At 31.5% G+C, this 15,119-nt stretch overlaps 1 protein-coding gene across 1 annotated transcript in view; it reads left to right on the top strand.

The window, feature by feature from the left end:
- LOC134714556 (WD repeat-containing protein 11-like) overlaps window positions 1-6,477 on the top strand; it is a 52,063-nt gene extending 45,586 nt beyond the window's left edge. The window contains exons 28-29 of the mRNA XM_063575904.1: window positions 5,031-5,280; window positions 5,949-6,477. Coding sequence (XP_063431974.1) covers window positions 5,031-5,280; window positions 5,949-6,091 — 393 coding nt within the window. The 3' untranslated portion in view covers window positions 6,092-6,477. The remainder of the gene's footprint in view (window positions 1-5,030; window positions 5,281-5,948) is intronic.
- The last annotated feature ends 8,642 nt before the right edge of the window (window positions 6,478-15,119 follow it).

Genomic DNA, 15,119 nt, shown 5'->3' with positions numbered 1-15,119 from the left:
TAATCTACTACATTTGTCTGACAATATAGGATCATTATAATCTACTACATTTGTCTGACAATATAGGATCATTATAATCTACTACATTTGTCTGACAATATAGGATCAATATAATCTACTACATGTGTCTGACAATATAGGATCATTATAATCTACTACATTTGTCTGACAATATAAATCTACTACATTTGTCTGACAATATAGGATCATTATAATCTACTACATTTGTCTGACAATATAGGATCGTTATAATCTACTACATTTGTCTGACAATATAGGATCGTTATAATCTACTACATTTGTCTGACAATATAGGATCGTTATAATCTACTACATTTGTCTGACAATAAAGGATCGTTATAATCTACTACATTTGTCTGACAATATAGGATCATTATAATCTACTACATTTGTCTGACAATATAGGATCATTATAATCTACTACATTTGTCTGACAATATAGGATCATTATAATCTACTACATTTGTCTGACAATATAGGATCATTATAATCTACTACATTTGTCTGACAATATAGGATCATTATAATCTACTACATTTGTCTGACAATATAGGATCATTATAATCTACTACATTTGTCTGACAATATAGGATCAATATAATCTACTACATTTGTCTGACAATATAGGATCATTATAATCTACTACATTTGTCTGACAATATAGGATCATTATAATCTACTACATTTGTCTGACAATATAGGATCGTTATAATCTACTTCATGTGTCTGACAATATAGGATCAATATAATCTACTTCATTTGTCTGACAATATAGGATCATTATAATCTACTACATTTGTCTGACAATATAGGATCAATATAATCTACTACATTTGTCTGACAAACTACATTTGTCTGACAATATAGGATCATTATAATGTACTACATGTGTCTGACAATATAGGATCATTATAATCTACTACATGTGTCTGACAATATAGGATCAATATAATCTACTACATGTGTCTGACAAAATAGGATCATTATAATCTACTACATTTGTCTGACAATATAAATCTACTACATTTGTCTGACAATATAGGATCATTATAATCTACTACATTTGTCTGACAATATAGGATCATTATAATCTACTACATTTGTCTGACAATATAGCATCATTATAATCTACTACATTTGTCTGACAATATAGGATCGTTATAATCTACTTCATTTGTCTGACAATATAGGATCATTATAATCTACTACATTTGTCTGACAATATAGGATCATTATAATCTACTACATTTGTCTGACAATATAGGATCATTATAATCTACTACATTTGTCTGACAATATAGGATCGTTATAATCTACTACATTTGTCTGACAATATAGGATCATTATAATCTACTACATTTGTCTGACAATATAGGATCGTTATAATCTACTACATGTGTCTGACAATATAGGATCGTTATAATCTACCACATTTGTCTGACAATATAGGATCATTATAATCTACTACATTTGTCTGACAATATAGGATCATGATAATCTACTACATTTGTCTGACAATATAGGATCATTATAATCTACTACATTTGTCTGACAATATAGGATCAATATAATCTACTACATTTGTCTGACAAACTACATTTGTCTGACAATATAGGATCATTATAATCTACTACATTTGTCTGACAATATAGGATCATTATAATCTACTACATTTGTCTGACAATATAGGATCAATATAATCTACTACATTTGTCTGACAAACTACATTTGTCTGACAATATAGGATCATTATAATCTACTACATTTGTCTGACAATATAGGATCATTATAATCTACTACATTTGTCTGACAATATAGGATCAATATAATCTACTACATGTGTCTGACAATATAGGATCATTATAATCTACTACATTTGTCTGACAATATAAATCTACTACATTTGTCTGACAATATAGGATCATTATAATCTACTACATTTGTCTGACAATATAGGATCGTTATAATCTACTACATTTGTCTGACAATATAGGATCGTTATAATCTACTACATTTGTCTGACAATATAGGATCGTTATAATCTACTACATTTGTCTGACAATAAAGGATCGTTATAATCTACTACATTTGTCTGACAATATAGGATCATTATAATCTACTACATTTGTCTGACAATATAGGATCATTATAATCTACTACATTTGTCTGACAATATAGGATCGTTATAATCTACTACATTTGTCTGACAATATAGGATCGTTATAATCTACTACATTTGTCTGACAATATAGGATCATTATAATCTACTACATTTGTCTGACAATATAGGATCATTATAATCTACTACATTTGTCTGACAATATAGGATCATTATAATCTACTACATTTGTCTGACAATATAGGATCATTATAATCTACTACATTTGTCTGACAATATAGGATCAATATAATCTACTACATTTGTCTGACAATATAGGATCATTATAATCTACTACATTTGTCTGACAATATAGGATCATTATAATCTACTACATTTGTCTGACAATATAGGATCATTATAATGTACTACATTTGTCTGACAATATAGGATCATTATAATCTACTACATGTGTCTGACAATATAGGATCAATATAATCTACTACATGTGTCTGACAATATAGGATCATTATAATCTACTACATTTGTCTGACAATATAAATCTACTACATTTGTCTGACAATATAGGATCATTATAATCTACTACATTTGTCTGACAATATAGGATCATTATAATCTACTACATTTGTCTGACAATATAGCATCATTATAATCTACTACATTTGTCTGACAATATAGGATCGTTATAATCTACTTCATTTGTCTGACAATATAGGATCATTATAATCTACTACATTTGTCTGACAATATAGGATCATTATAATCTACTACATTTGTCTGACAATATAGGATCATTATAATCTACTACATTTGTCTGACAATATAGGATCGTTATAATCTACTACATTTGTCTGACAATATAGGATCGTTATAATCTACTTCATTTGTCTGACAATATAGGATCGTTATAATCTACTACATGTGTCTGACAATATAGGATCGTTATAATCTACTACATGTGTCTGACAATATAGGATCGTTATAATCTACCACATTTGTCTGACAATATAGGATCATTATAATCTACTACATTTGTCTGACAATATAGGATCATTATAATCTTCTACATTTGTCTGACAATATAGGATCATTATAATCTACTACATTTGTCTGACAATATAGGATCAATATAATCTACTACATTTGTCTGACAATATAGGATCGTTATAATCTACTACATTTGTCTGACAATATAGGATCATTATAATCTACTACATTTGTCTGACAATATAGGATCATTATAATCTACTACATTTGTCTGACAATATAGGATCATTATAATCTACTACATTTGTCTCAAAATATGACTAAGAAACAAGCTATAGAAAACTTGTGGTTAAAATTTTAAAATATAAGACATAGTCATTAATGCTTCAGTTACATGAAGATCCTAGGTAAAGATTTTTTGTTAGGAAACTGCCATCTTTATTCTTATATCATCTGAAGGAAACTGCCATCTTTATCCATCCCAAAGGGAACAAACTGTGCCCCTCTACTTGCTGACTTGTTTCTTTATTATTATGAGGCTGACTTCATGCAGGAACTTCTTAGGAAGAAAGATAAGAAGTTAGCAATATCCTTTAACTCTTCTTTCCGCTATATAGATGACGTTCTTTCACTAAACAATTCAAAATTTGGTGACTATGTGGATCGCATCTATCCCATTGAATTGGAGATAAAGGATACTACAGATACAGTTAAGTCGGCTTCATATCTTGACTTACATCTAGAAATTGACAATGAGGGTTGGTTGAAGACAAAACTTTACAACAAAAGAGATGATTTCAGCTTTCCAATTGTGAACTTTCCATTTCTAAGTAGCAACATTCCAGCAGCACCTGCATACGGGGTATATATCTCCCAATTGATACGATATTCCCGTGCTTGCATTTCCTTTCATGGTTTTCTTGATAGAGGGTTACTGCTCACAAGGAAGCTATTAAACCAAGAGTTCCAAATGGTGAAGTTGAAATCATCCCTTCGTAAATTTTACGGACGCCATCACGAGTTGGTTGACCGTTATGGAATAACTGTTTCACAAATGATATCGGATATGTTCCTTACGTCGTAACTACAATCCCCTTCCCTCTCATGAATTTGACCTACCGAATTAGACTATTTACCGGATTTGTAATCACATAAGCAACACGACGGGTGCCGCATGTGGAGCAGGATCTGCTTACCCTTCCGGAGCACCTGAGATCACCCCTAGTTTTTGGTGGGGTTCGTGTTGTTTATTCTTTAGTTTTCTATGTTGTGTCATGTGTACTATTGTTTTTCTGTTTGTCTTTTTCATTTTTAGCCATGGCGTTGTCAGTTTGTTTTGGATTTGCGAGTTTGACTGTCCCTTTGGTGTCTTTCGTCCCTCTTTTATCCTAATAACATCTGAAGAAAACTGCCATTTTTATTCTCATATCATCTGAAGGAAACTGCCATCTTTATCCTAATATCATCTGAAGGAAACTGCCATCTTTATCCTAATATCATCTGAAGTTCAGTGTTGTTCATTCAGTTTTCATCACAAAAATTTCACAGATGTTTGATAAAAGTCAATGAGACAGTTACCCAAATAACACTTCGATAGAAATTGTTTTCAGGAGCACTCATACCACATCTTCTTTTTTATATGCATTTCATAAAAAAAAGTATTTCTGAGAATTAAATACATCAACATTTTCAGAGTAAAGCTGTATTAGTCCAGTTATCCCTAGGACAGTTCAATAAGGTTCTAGAGATGTTGTATGGCATGAGACAGTTTAACAGAGCTGCTTGTTTTACATTTCAGAGTAAAGCTGTATTAGTCCAGTTATCCCTGGGACAGATCAGTAAGGTTCTAGAGATGTTGTATGGTATGAGACAGTTTAACAGAGCTGCTTGTTTTACATTTCAGAGTAAAGCTGTATTAGTCCAGTTATCCCTAGGACAGTTCAGTAAGCTACTAGAGATGTTGTATGGTATGAGACAGTTTAACAGAGCTGCTTGTTTTACATTTCAGAGTAAAGCTGTATTAGTCCAGTTATCCCTAGGACAGTTCAATAAGGTTCTAGAGATGTTGTATGGCATGAGACAGTTTAACAGAGCTGCTTGTTTTGCTGAAGCCTGTACACAGTTTGGACTTCTTGATAAATCAGATGATACAGGTATGTGTGTTACAAATGGTCCATTTTCACAGGTTGTTTTCTCTTTGACACATTCCTCATTTCCATTCCGATTTTATTTATCAAAAGTTATAGCTTTGACTGATTTTCAGATCTTCCCACTTTTAAATCAAACATGGGTGAAAACTGAATGATAAAATCCAATAAAAAAGTTACATTCTTTCAAGAAAATCATAACTGAAGATAATTATAAAAAAACACAATAAAAATAGTAGATAATAAAATTAACGGCACCAATTTTCTTGCACCAGATGCGCATTTCGACAATACATGTCTCTTCAGTGATGTTCCTGGCCAAAATATTTGAAATCCAAAGCTTATATAAAAGATGAAGAGCTATAATCCAAAAGGTCCAAAAAGTTAGCCAAATCCGTGAAAGGAATCAGAGCTTTGCATGATGGAGATACATTCCTCAATTTATAATAATTTCTAGTATTTTGTAACAGCAAATTTTAATAACACAAAAAAATCCGTATTTTAATGCCAGTACCGAGGCTACTGGGCTGGTTAACATTGGCAATATTATACTTAAATGTAGTACATGGAATTACATTCACTCATACAATAAGCCAAGTGGTTGAAAGTGGCTTTAAACACCATCTATCAATCAATCAATCAATCAATAATCATAATTCTGTGTTATATTGTAGTGTCTTTGGTAGAAGCAGTATATTTGGAGTATGCTAGATTATTGTCTAATCTTGGATATAGAGAAGCTGCTGAACATTACTGCACAAAAGCTGGAGAAAAGGGAGAACAGTTCTTGAAGGAAGTCAAGATTTTATTTACCTAATGCATTGAGGTTATCATTCAAATAGAATTAGTTGTAAAATCATTGTTGTGGACCAATTGTTAAAACCATACTTTGTGCAAGTGAGACACAGTGAAATGACAGATGCTTTTATAATGGTTTTCTTTATTCCTTTCAAGTTATGCTACAGAAATATCAATATGTATTTAATGCTTTAATAGACGCATTTACTTAAAATCATAAATACTAATATGTTACTAAAACAGCGAGAGAGATGTTTTAATTCATGAAATTGTTGGTGCAATATTTGTTTGGTTGTAAATATTTTTTAAAGAATTATAAATTCTCCATGTTGAAATTATTTGTTGACTAATATAGATTTTAAATTATGTAGAAATTATTGATATTGTAATCCACTATATTTATTTATTGTTGAAATATACAATTGACTCAAATTTGTATTTGTTGTTTTTTTTGCATCCCCCTCCTCTAAGTGCCAATATAACCTAAAAATCTTTTATACCTCGAGGTTCTGAGTCTACACCAACATTCTATTTCTAGAACTACTAATAATAATAATTCATATTGAACTTTCATATATTGTTTTTTTATGATTTCACAGCATATATGCATGTCTTTTATTGAATGAAACACACAATCTTTAATAGGTCCCTTACCCATGAAGTTGAAGAGGACATTAGGTTTGCACTCTGTTAATTTGTCTGTCAGTCTCACATGTCAGTTTTTTTTGTGCTTGAAGATATGGATTTAATATTTGGTGTATTGTTTAATAATGAAAAGTTACAGATCAAGTTTGAATTTTGTTATGTTCTGATGATTTTTTGCAGAGTTATGGTCCTTGTACTTTGAAAATTTACTCAACAAATCAGTTTTTCTCACTTTTACTATCCACACTGGTTTGTGTCCACACATATAAAATTGCTAATTAAGAACTTGAAAGCAAAAGAAAAACTTTGATAAAAAATATTAATAAAAAAATCTGTTCATGTGAGTGATTCAAGCTCTTTAAAGCTCTTTGTTTCTAGTCACACTCTAAAAGTACATGGTTAACTCTATGATCATGCTAGGAAACCTGTGGGTAGTGTAGTAATTCCATAAAGGGACATAACTATTTTGTGGAAATTATGATGACAATGAATATATTAACTGTTTTCTGGATATACCTTCATCAGGAGCACTCCACTCATTTGAAAGCCATATATGTGTAAATAATTATAAACAGAAGTGTGAAAGTGTTTAAAAAACATGATGTAAAATCCTATTTTAATCTGTTCCCAGAGAATCATTGTCTTTATGAATGTACTGAGCCTGGCAAGAAAAATTTGTTCTCAAAATTTTATAAGCATTATCAATTCAAATTAAATTTTACAGACATTATGATTGCCGTAACTTACATCAGAGCTATACTAGCTAGAAGACAAGATTGAGTAACTTAAGTTTGCATTGAATTTTTTTATGAACAAAGAGAGCCATTCATATTTTTTTGTTTGTTTTGGAATCAACATAGTTTATATTTACAAATTTTGAAGACCAAGTACATATTCTCAAGCAAGTCACAAAGGTCAAGTTAACATAAAGAGAGATGAAGAAAGGAGAAAATTTGTTAGACATCTGAGACATTGTCAAATGTATTTGATAAAATATATAACTGGAATAGGTTTATCATTATTTATTTTTTTGTCGGGCCTGCTGGATTGAAAAATTTTACAGAATGAAACAAAAGGATTTTAATCTAGCATTGGCACTGCCAGCTCTTCATATAGAGATGCATACTATAGGCAGTAGAATGGGATGAATAATTCATATTTGGTATTTTGAAAGCTAATGGTCCAGGATTTCTTTCTGTTTCTCAGCCAAAATAAGTAATGAGTCAACATTATTTGAATGTCCTTTTGGCAGGATTATATGACCTTGACCTCATAATTGTTGAAAAATCAATGAATAGTTTTTAGTGTTGGTCCGTTTCTCAATGCTTTCAGCAATTATGGTTTATATAATGCTCTATAAAAAATAATAATGTGAAAATTTCCGTCTGACAGGATTTATCTGACCATGATCCCATTTTCATGGTTCACAGATCTGTTTCTTGTGTTCCATAAGTAATAAATCAATTGTATTGGGTGTAAAGCATCCCTTTTATATGGTTCTGACATTGACCCATTTTCGTGGTTCATTTATCCACTTTATGTTTTCGTTTCTGGGGTAGTAAAATGTCAATTATATTAATTTTTACAAGTCTATATTAGGTTCATATGACATATGCATCGTTTTCTTGGTACATTGGTCAAGTAAGTTTCACAGATAATAAAAGCTTTGACTACTATAACACAAACAGTAGTCTCAGATAAAAGTAACAGGTCAACTATATTCTATATGAAAATGATTTTCAAATACTATTTATGGAAAAGAAAAGGATATGTAGGTTTATCAATCTATGGCACAGTTCCTGCCCGTCTGACAGAATTCTCCTGACCTTGACCTATTACGATGGATTATTGATAGGGTTATGTTTCTGTGTATCCTTTTACATTGAATTAAGACCATGATCTTAAAGACTTTTAACATAAACGTACGTTTGTCTTTGTAAATACATTTATTAAGATATATTAAGTTCTGCCTGCATCTGATTGAAGCATACAAAATCTATTTACCCAGCATTTTCAAATAAATAAACAATTCATTATTTATAAATACGTGTGGAATGCGTAGGCTGATTACATCGATGAGAAAAAAATAAAACCATTGACGAATTATTTACGACTGGTAATTGATACAGGTACAAACACATGCTCATCTAATGTGTACAAAAAGTTCTATTATATCTGGTAATTATTTACTCTAAATCAGTAAAAAAATGTTTGTTTAAAAGTTAAATCTGCCTTTGAGGTCAACAACTAAAGCCTGACTACATGAGTGACTTGGATCTCTTTTTAGTATGGGCCTACGTGAAGACAACATCGTAACATCAAATAATTTAATATAATGGGCAGTAGCATAAATAACGATATAAGATACACTTTAAAACAAAAATGATAAATAAGTTAATTTGGCAATTAGTAAGGTCTATTTCTTGCCAGACGTTTTATCTTTGTAGTTTAAATGGTCTTGGCACAATGATAAGATATTTCTATAATCTTATCTCTGACTTATGTCACAGAAACATCTCTCACGTAGATATTTTTTTGCATTGTAAAATTCTAATTAAGTGGAAATGTTTGTTACATTCTGTTGGGTTATGAGAACACCAACATATTTTCTACAGCATTCTAAACAAATGATATGATATATAATATAAAACATAACTATCCGAAAAGGGTGCCTTTTTTATTTCTGCTGAAAAGACTTCAAACACGAATAATAATACAACACTCCCTCGGGAGAAAATTTTGGGCCTAACCCGAAGTTGCAATTATGAGGTATAAATTAAATATGCACCTCGCCTTTTGAGAGTGATATGCTCCTGACACTGACACATGCTGGTGCATCGTTCGTCACAAAGTTTATTACATGACTATCATAAGCTATTCAGTATTTCAAACACACTGAGCAGTGTATTGTTCTAAATAAGAGATCTGTTAGTTTGGAATGCTGTAAATTCTATGTACTAATCTATCACGCCAGTCTGAAATGACTCAACATCTTGTCTTGTCTAATCCAACTAAAAATTTTGCATTCATATTGAACAAGTTGTTAACCCTTTTGACGCACATGAGGTCATCGTTAGTATACAAAACAAAGACGCTCAATGGTAATTAAGTTTTCCTCAGCAATAATCTTACTAATACAAATGTACGTATATGACTATACAATTCCTCGTTGTTTTTGTGACCAGTTGAAATTAAATTCTGTCTTTAAATACTTTTGATAGAAGAGGGACGAAAGATACCAAAGGGACAGTCAAACTCGTAAATCGAAAATAAACGGACAACGCCATGGCTAAAAATGAAAAAGACAAACAGACAAACAATAGTACACATGACAGAACATAGAAACTACAGAATACCTGGTCAAATGGTTTAATCGAATGTTTCCTTCTGAGTGTGATGCTTCTTCCGTCATTCTCAAATAATGCTAGTTGTTACTTTGCTATCTCATTTATGTTATTTGATATACTATACGTTTTTGTGACACACCGTCATCATTGGATGTGTCAGTAATTATAACTCAATTTCAAGATCACAAACTTGGATTTTGACAGAAGCTATCAGCCAAATAATCACTTATGTAATCCGTTGCGTTAAGAAGCTATTTTCATATAGGCTTTTCAAGCAAAACACGTTTTGTTTCTATTTAAATGTTGTGATTTAAAGTGCTGGAAATTTATACCACTTAATGCTAATCAAAATTTATGTTACCGATGTCTCAGAATGCTGTATTGAATTCTCCGACTCATTCGCTGAAGTTGAATTCCTGCAACAATTGCCTTCATCCATGTTGATATATTACGTCATGCTAGAATATTTAGGTGTGTGTTAGCTAGTCTGACATAAAGTATTTTTATGTCAGCAGGGGCAGGAGTAATTAAATTGTCAGCTATTATTAAATCATGACACAATTATTTCCTTAATGTCTTTTGCAGGGGTGGTTTGAATGAAAGTTACTTTCACTCTGAAAATAACTCAGTGTTGCAATCAGACACTGATTTGCTAAAATAATTTATGCATTCCCATTTGATTTTATGTAATTTTGATGTGGTTCATTTACGTATTTTCTTTTAAAAACACGGTTTGACCTATATTTTATTCTCGTAATAGCAATACGTGCACGTACCAACATATACCTATCATACGGTTTTGAAAGTGGATGGAATGCTTTTATTTTGTTATTAATGGTGTACTTTAGATATGCATTTCTGTATTACCGACTCTGTAATTGAATTTTAAATATTAATGATTTTACAAATTAAGCGTAATGATATCTTACTCGAAGTCATAATTTTCAGAAAAGACAAATTACGTAAACTTAAAATTATAACTCTAAACGACATTTATCAGTTTCATTTACTTTTACTTCTTAATTGAGCTGGCATTTCAAACTGTTTTGATTCAAACGCATCTGTCGGGTCTAGCTGCCGTCTCGACGTATTATAAATCATAAGCTTGGTAATAAATAGGAAAACAGCAAGTTACACAGAACACACAAACACATAGAAGAAGAAACTACAATTAGAGGCCACACTACTGTGTACCACGATTCGCAAGGGTATGTGAGAGAGAGACAAACGATGTTAAAGAGACATCCAAACTAATAAGTGCATGGAAAACATACTGACCATGCCATAGCACAATATACTGAACATGCCATAGCAAAACATACTGACCATGCCATAGCAAAACATACTGACCATGCCATAGGAAAACATACTGACCATGTCATAGCACAATATACTGACCATGTCATAGCAAAACATACTGACCATGCCATAGCATAACATACTGACCATGCCATAGCAAAAACGATAGACAACGAAAAGACAAACACTAGTACACAAATCACAACATACTAAAGACTAAGCAACATGAACCAATCTCAAAACTAGGCAAGATTCCAGGTGCTTTGGAAGGGTAAGCAAATCAAACTTCACACATGGGTCTCCTCATGTTGCGAATGTATGTACACACCTCGTGAAAAGTCTATAAATCGGTAGGTCACAATCGAGGGAAAACGGTTGGAATTGTGGTTATAATCTAAATAGCAAAAGTCTAGATACTATGCAAAATACCAAATCTATAGGTTAATTTTGACCAATTGCTATATTGATTTCATCTTGATTAATGGCACCAACATCGGTACCTTTTGTTTGAAATCGGGGGATACCAGCTGACTTGTTGCAAAGCGTTTGGCCTTTTCTGTAGGACTAAGGTCGAGTTTGGCCTTTTCTGTAGGACTAAGGTCGTTAACATGAATCCAGATCTACAAAGACGACAAAAACTGCTGTGTCATCGTCTAACAAATATCCTGTCTTTCCTTTGTTTATCTTAAAGTACATATCACCTAAACATAACTCAGTCGTCTTTGGAATTTACTGCATTTACAAATAAATAAAGTATGAAGGCGGATAGTATTTCGTATCATTCTATAAAGTGCTTTGCTACAACACTTATCTGGCTCTTGCATCGTTTTATATACTAACAGTACAGGGATATAAATCTATTACCCATTACATTTGATTGGGTCTATTAACGGCATGATTTAAATCTATTATCAGATAAAATCTCCAGGTAAGAGATGAAAGCGACCGTCTCGTAAAGGTAGCAAAGAGCTGGGCGGGTAATGTTCGTGAATGAGTTGTTTTGAATACTTAACAAGCTTTGATCGTATGTTAGGTCACTTTGTAAAAATCATTTACTGTGGTATTAAATGATTTTAGGTTTTTAAAATACCACTTTGACACAAATGCTTATAAACAATTATAGACGATACTGTTTCAAATTGTTAACCACTTAAACCACGATTCACAATAAAGAGTCTATGTCAACCACGATATGTTGTTATAACAAGGCTCTATTATAAGTCAATTTATATCTACGAATTCATTGCATATTTGCATGTATGATTCGACGGTTTACATTATTCTATATAGCATTAAAATAACACAACTATAATTGTGAAATTAAAAAGGAATTACTCTAAGTAGTTTCGTAATAACATTCCAATACAAGGATTAAGACACTTAAGACAAAGTAAACTAAAGAATTTTTTATAAATGACAAATGTATATATGATGTAATTGGTCAATTTTTTGAATATCTATTATAAAGTTAGTCATACTAATCTATTATGATCTATTATACTGGTGGAGACCTGGACTGATATAATTCGCTCAGTATAGCCAATAATTCGGGCATCGACCAGAAATTAGGACGTTCTGAGCTAATAAAGATGTTTTTTTGAAATATAAATTAAAAATAGCTACTAACTTTCTTGAACAAAAGTGATTTTATATATATTTAGCCATACTCTCTATGTCCGTTTGCTTACATATGAATTACAGTGGTGTTGGGTATATTCCAATGAATCAGCAACCAAAGATATACATAGATTTTTGTATATTTGGCTTTTGAGTATTTTATAAAGTTGTTCGCGTAATGTTTCGGCAATGAACAGAAATTGTGTTTTTGCTCTATGAACAAATGTCATCCCGAGATGTTTGCGGTTGTCATCTTTATCGTAAAGTAAACATAAGGACTATGTCTTTTTTGTCATAAAACCCTCGATGCTTATAACTGTCCGTAGCTGTTGTAGGTGAAGGTTGTTACAGAAAATCACAATGAACGCCGCAACAGTTTAGGAATTAGAGGGCAAAAATGGGCACACATAAGCATTTTTCTTGGTTTTTGCACAATAACTTTAGTGAAAGTTGATAGAAATCTATGAAATTTAAACAGAAGATTTATGACCATAAAAGGAAGGTTGGAATTGATTTTATGAGTTTTGTTCCCAACAGTTTTGGAATAAGGGGTCAAAAGGGTTCAAAATTAAACTTTGTTTGATTTCATCAAAGAATAAATAATTGGGGTTCTTTGATATGCCGAATCTTACCGCGTATTTCAAATTGGTCTACATTAAGGTCCAAAGGGTCCAAAATTAAATTTAGTTTGATATTAACAAAAAATATTTTTTTGATTATGGGCCCAGTTTTCAAGTTGGTCAAAAAAAATTCCAAATCAAACTTTGTTTGATTTCAACAAAAATTGAATATATGGGGTTCTTTGGTATACTGAATGTAACCATGTATTTAGGTTTTTAATATTTGAACCCCTTTATCAGATTTGTCCACATTGAGTTCTAAAAGGTCCAAAATTAAACTTAAAGTTTGTTTGATTTCATCAAAAAATGAATTATTGGGGTTTTAGATATGCTGAATCTAACCATGTTTTTACATTTTGGATATTGGACCATAATAAGAAAATGTCCATTTTTTTTTAAGTGCTTCAATCTGTGTCAGAACCTAATCTGTGTCAACTATTTAATCACATTCCAAATTCAGAGCTGTATCAAGCTTGTATGTTGTGTCCATACTTGCCCCAACTGTTCATGGTTCGACCTCTGCGATCGTATCAAGCTGCGCCCTGCGGGGCATCAGTCATGTATTATAGTAGAACACATTTCCAATACGAAATGTCAACTTTTGTCAGCAGTCACTGTCGGTGAATATTTTATACGGCAATCTTCATTACTGAGACTACTTTGTGTAGTCTGAGTTCTGGAAAATGACAGATTGTTATTCGATTCAAAATTCTTGACAGATATATATATATAGAGAGAGAAATTAATCCAGCACATCACTGTCAATTATCATTTTAAGATTGTCCGATTGTTCCTAAAGTACAGTTAACAAATTTGATATCGTCCATTTCCTGTCTAGTTTTTCTCATAAATCTTTCTCATTATTACTATCATTTTGATGTAAGAACATAACTTTAATTTAAAGCTTTGTAATGATTAACAATTTGCTTTGTTGTAAGACGGGCAACTTGACACGTCTCATTTTCACATACAACACCAAAATTCTGTAATGGAAGACCTTTCATTCAAAGAATCTGGTAATGAGCAAAAAGGGGTTACGAGATAGTGATGCAGATAAGATGTAGTTTCAATCATGGTTGAAGCTCATTTCAATTATTTTTAGATTATTCTACGTTTATGTATTTTTTTTATGAAAAGAAGAGACATACGCTGCACCCATTGTCTGCATTCCCTTGCGCTAATTATTATTAGGTATCATTCGTAGCTGGAGCTAGAGGTGTATTTGTTGGGTCATCAAGATTTATGATATATCAAGAAATTTGAGTAACTGGAACTGCGTCTTTATGTGCTTGCGTGTTTTAATATAATTTGTAAAATTTTGAATAAAACAAAACATTAAACAAAATTTATATTTCAAAATAAAAAATATTCTTATCACTTTTGAAAAAAATAAATTACAGGTTGCGAAAAGTAAAATTATGAATCCTTTAATGACCCCATGATATCAGAATGATTTGAATAATATGATATGATATTATGTTCTTCACAAAATACCTACTTATAATATATCACACTGCAT

This window comes from Mytilus trossulus, chromosome 4 (assembly GCF_036588685.1).
Source record: "Mytilus trossulus isolate FHL-02 chromosome 4, PNRI_Mtr1.1.1.hap1, whole genome shotgun sequence".
NCBI lineage: Eukaryota > Metazoa > Mollusca > Bivalvia > Mytilida > Mytilidae > Mytilus > Mytilus trossulus.
The sequence above is the reverse complement of the archived record's forward strand: the minus strand, read 5'-3'. Positions and strand labels throughout refer to the sequence as shown.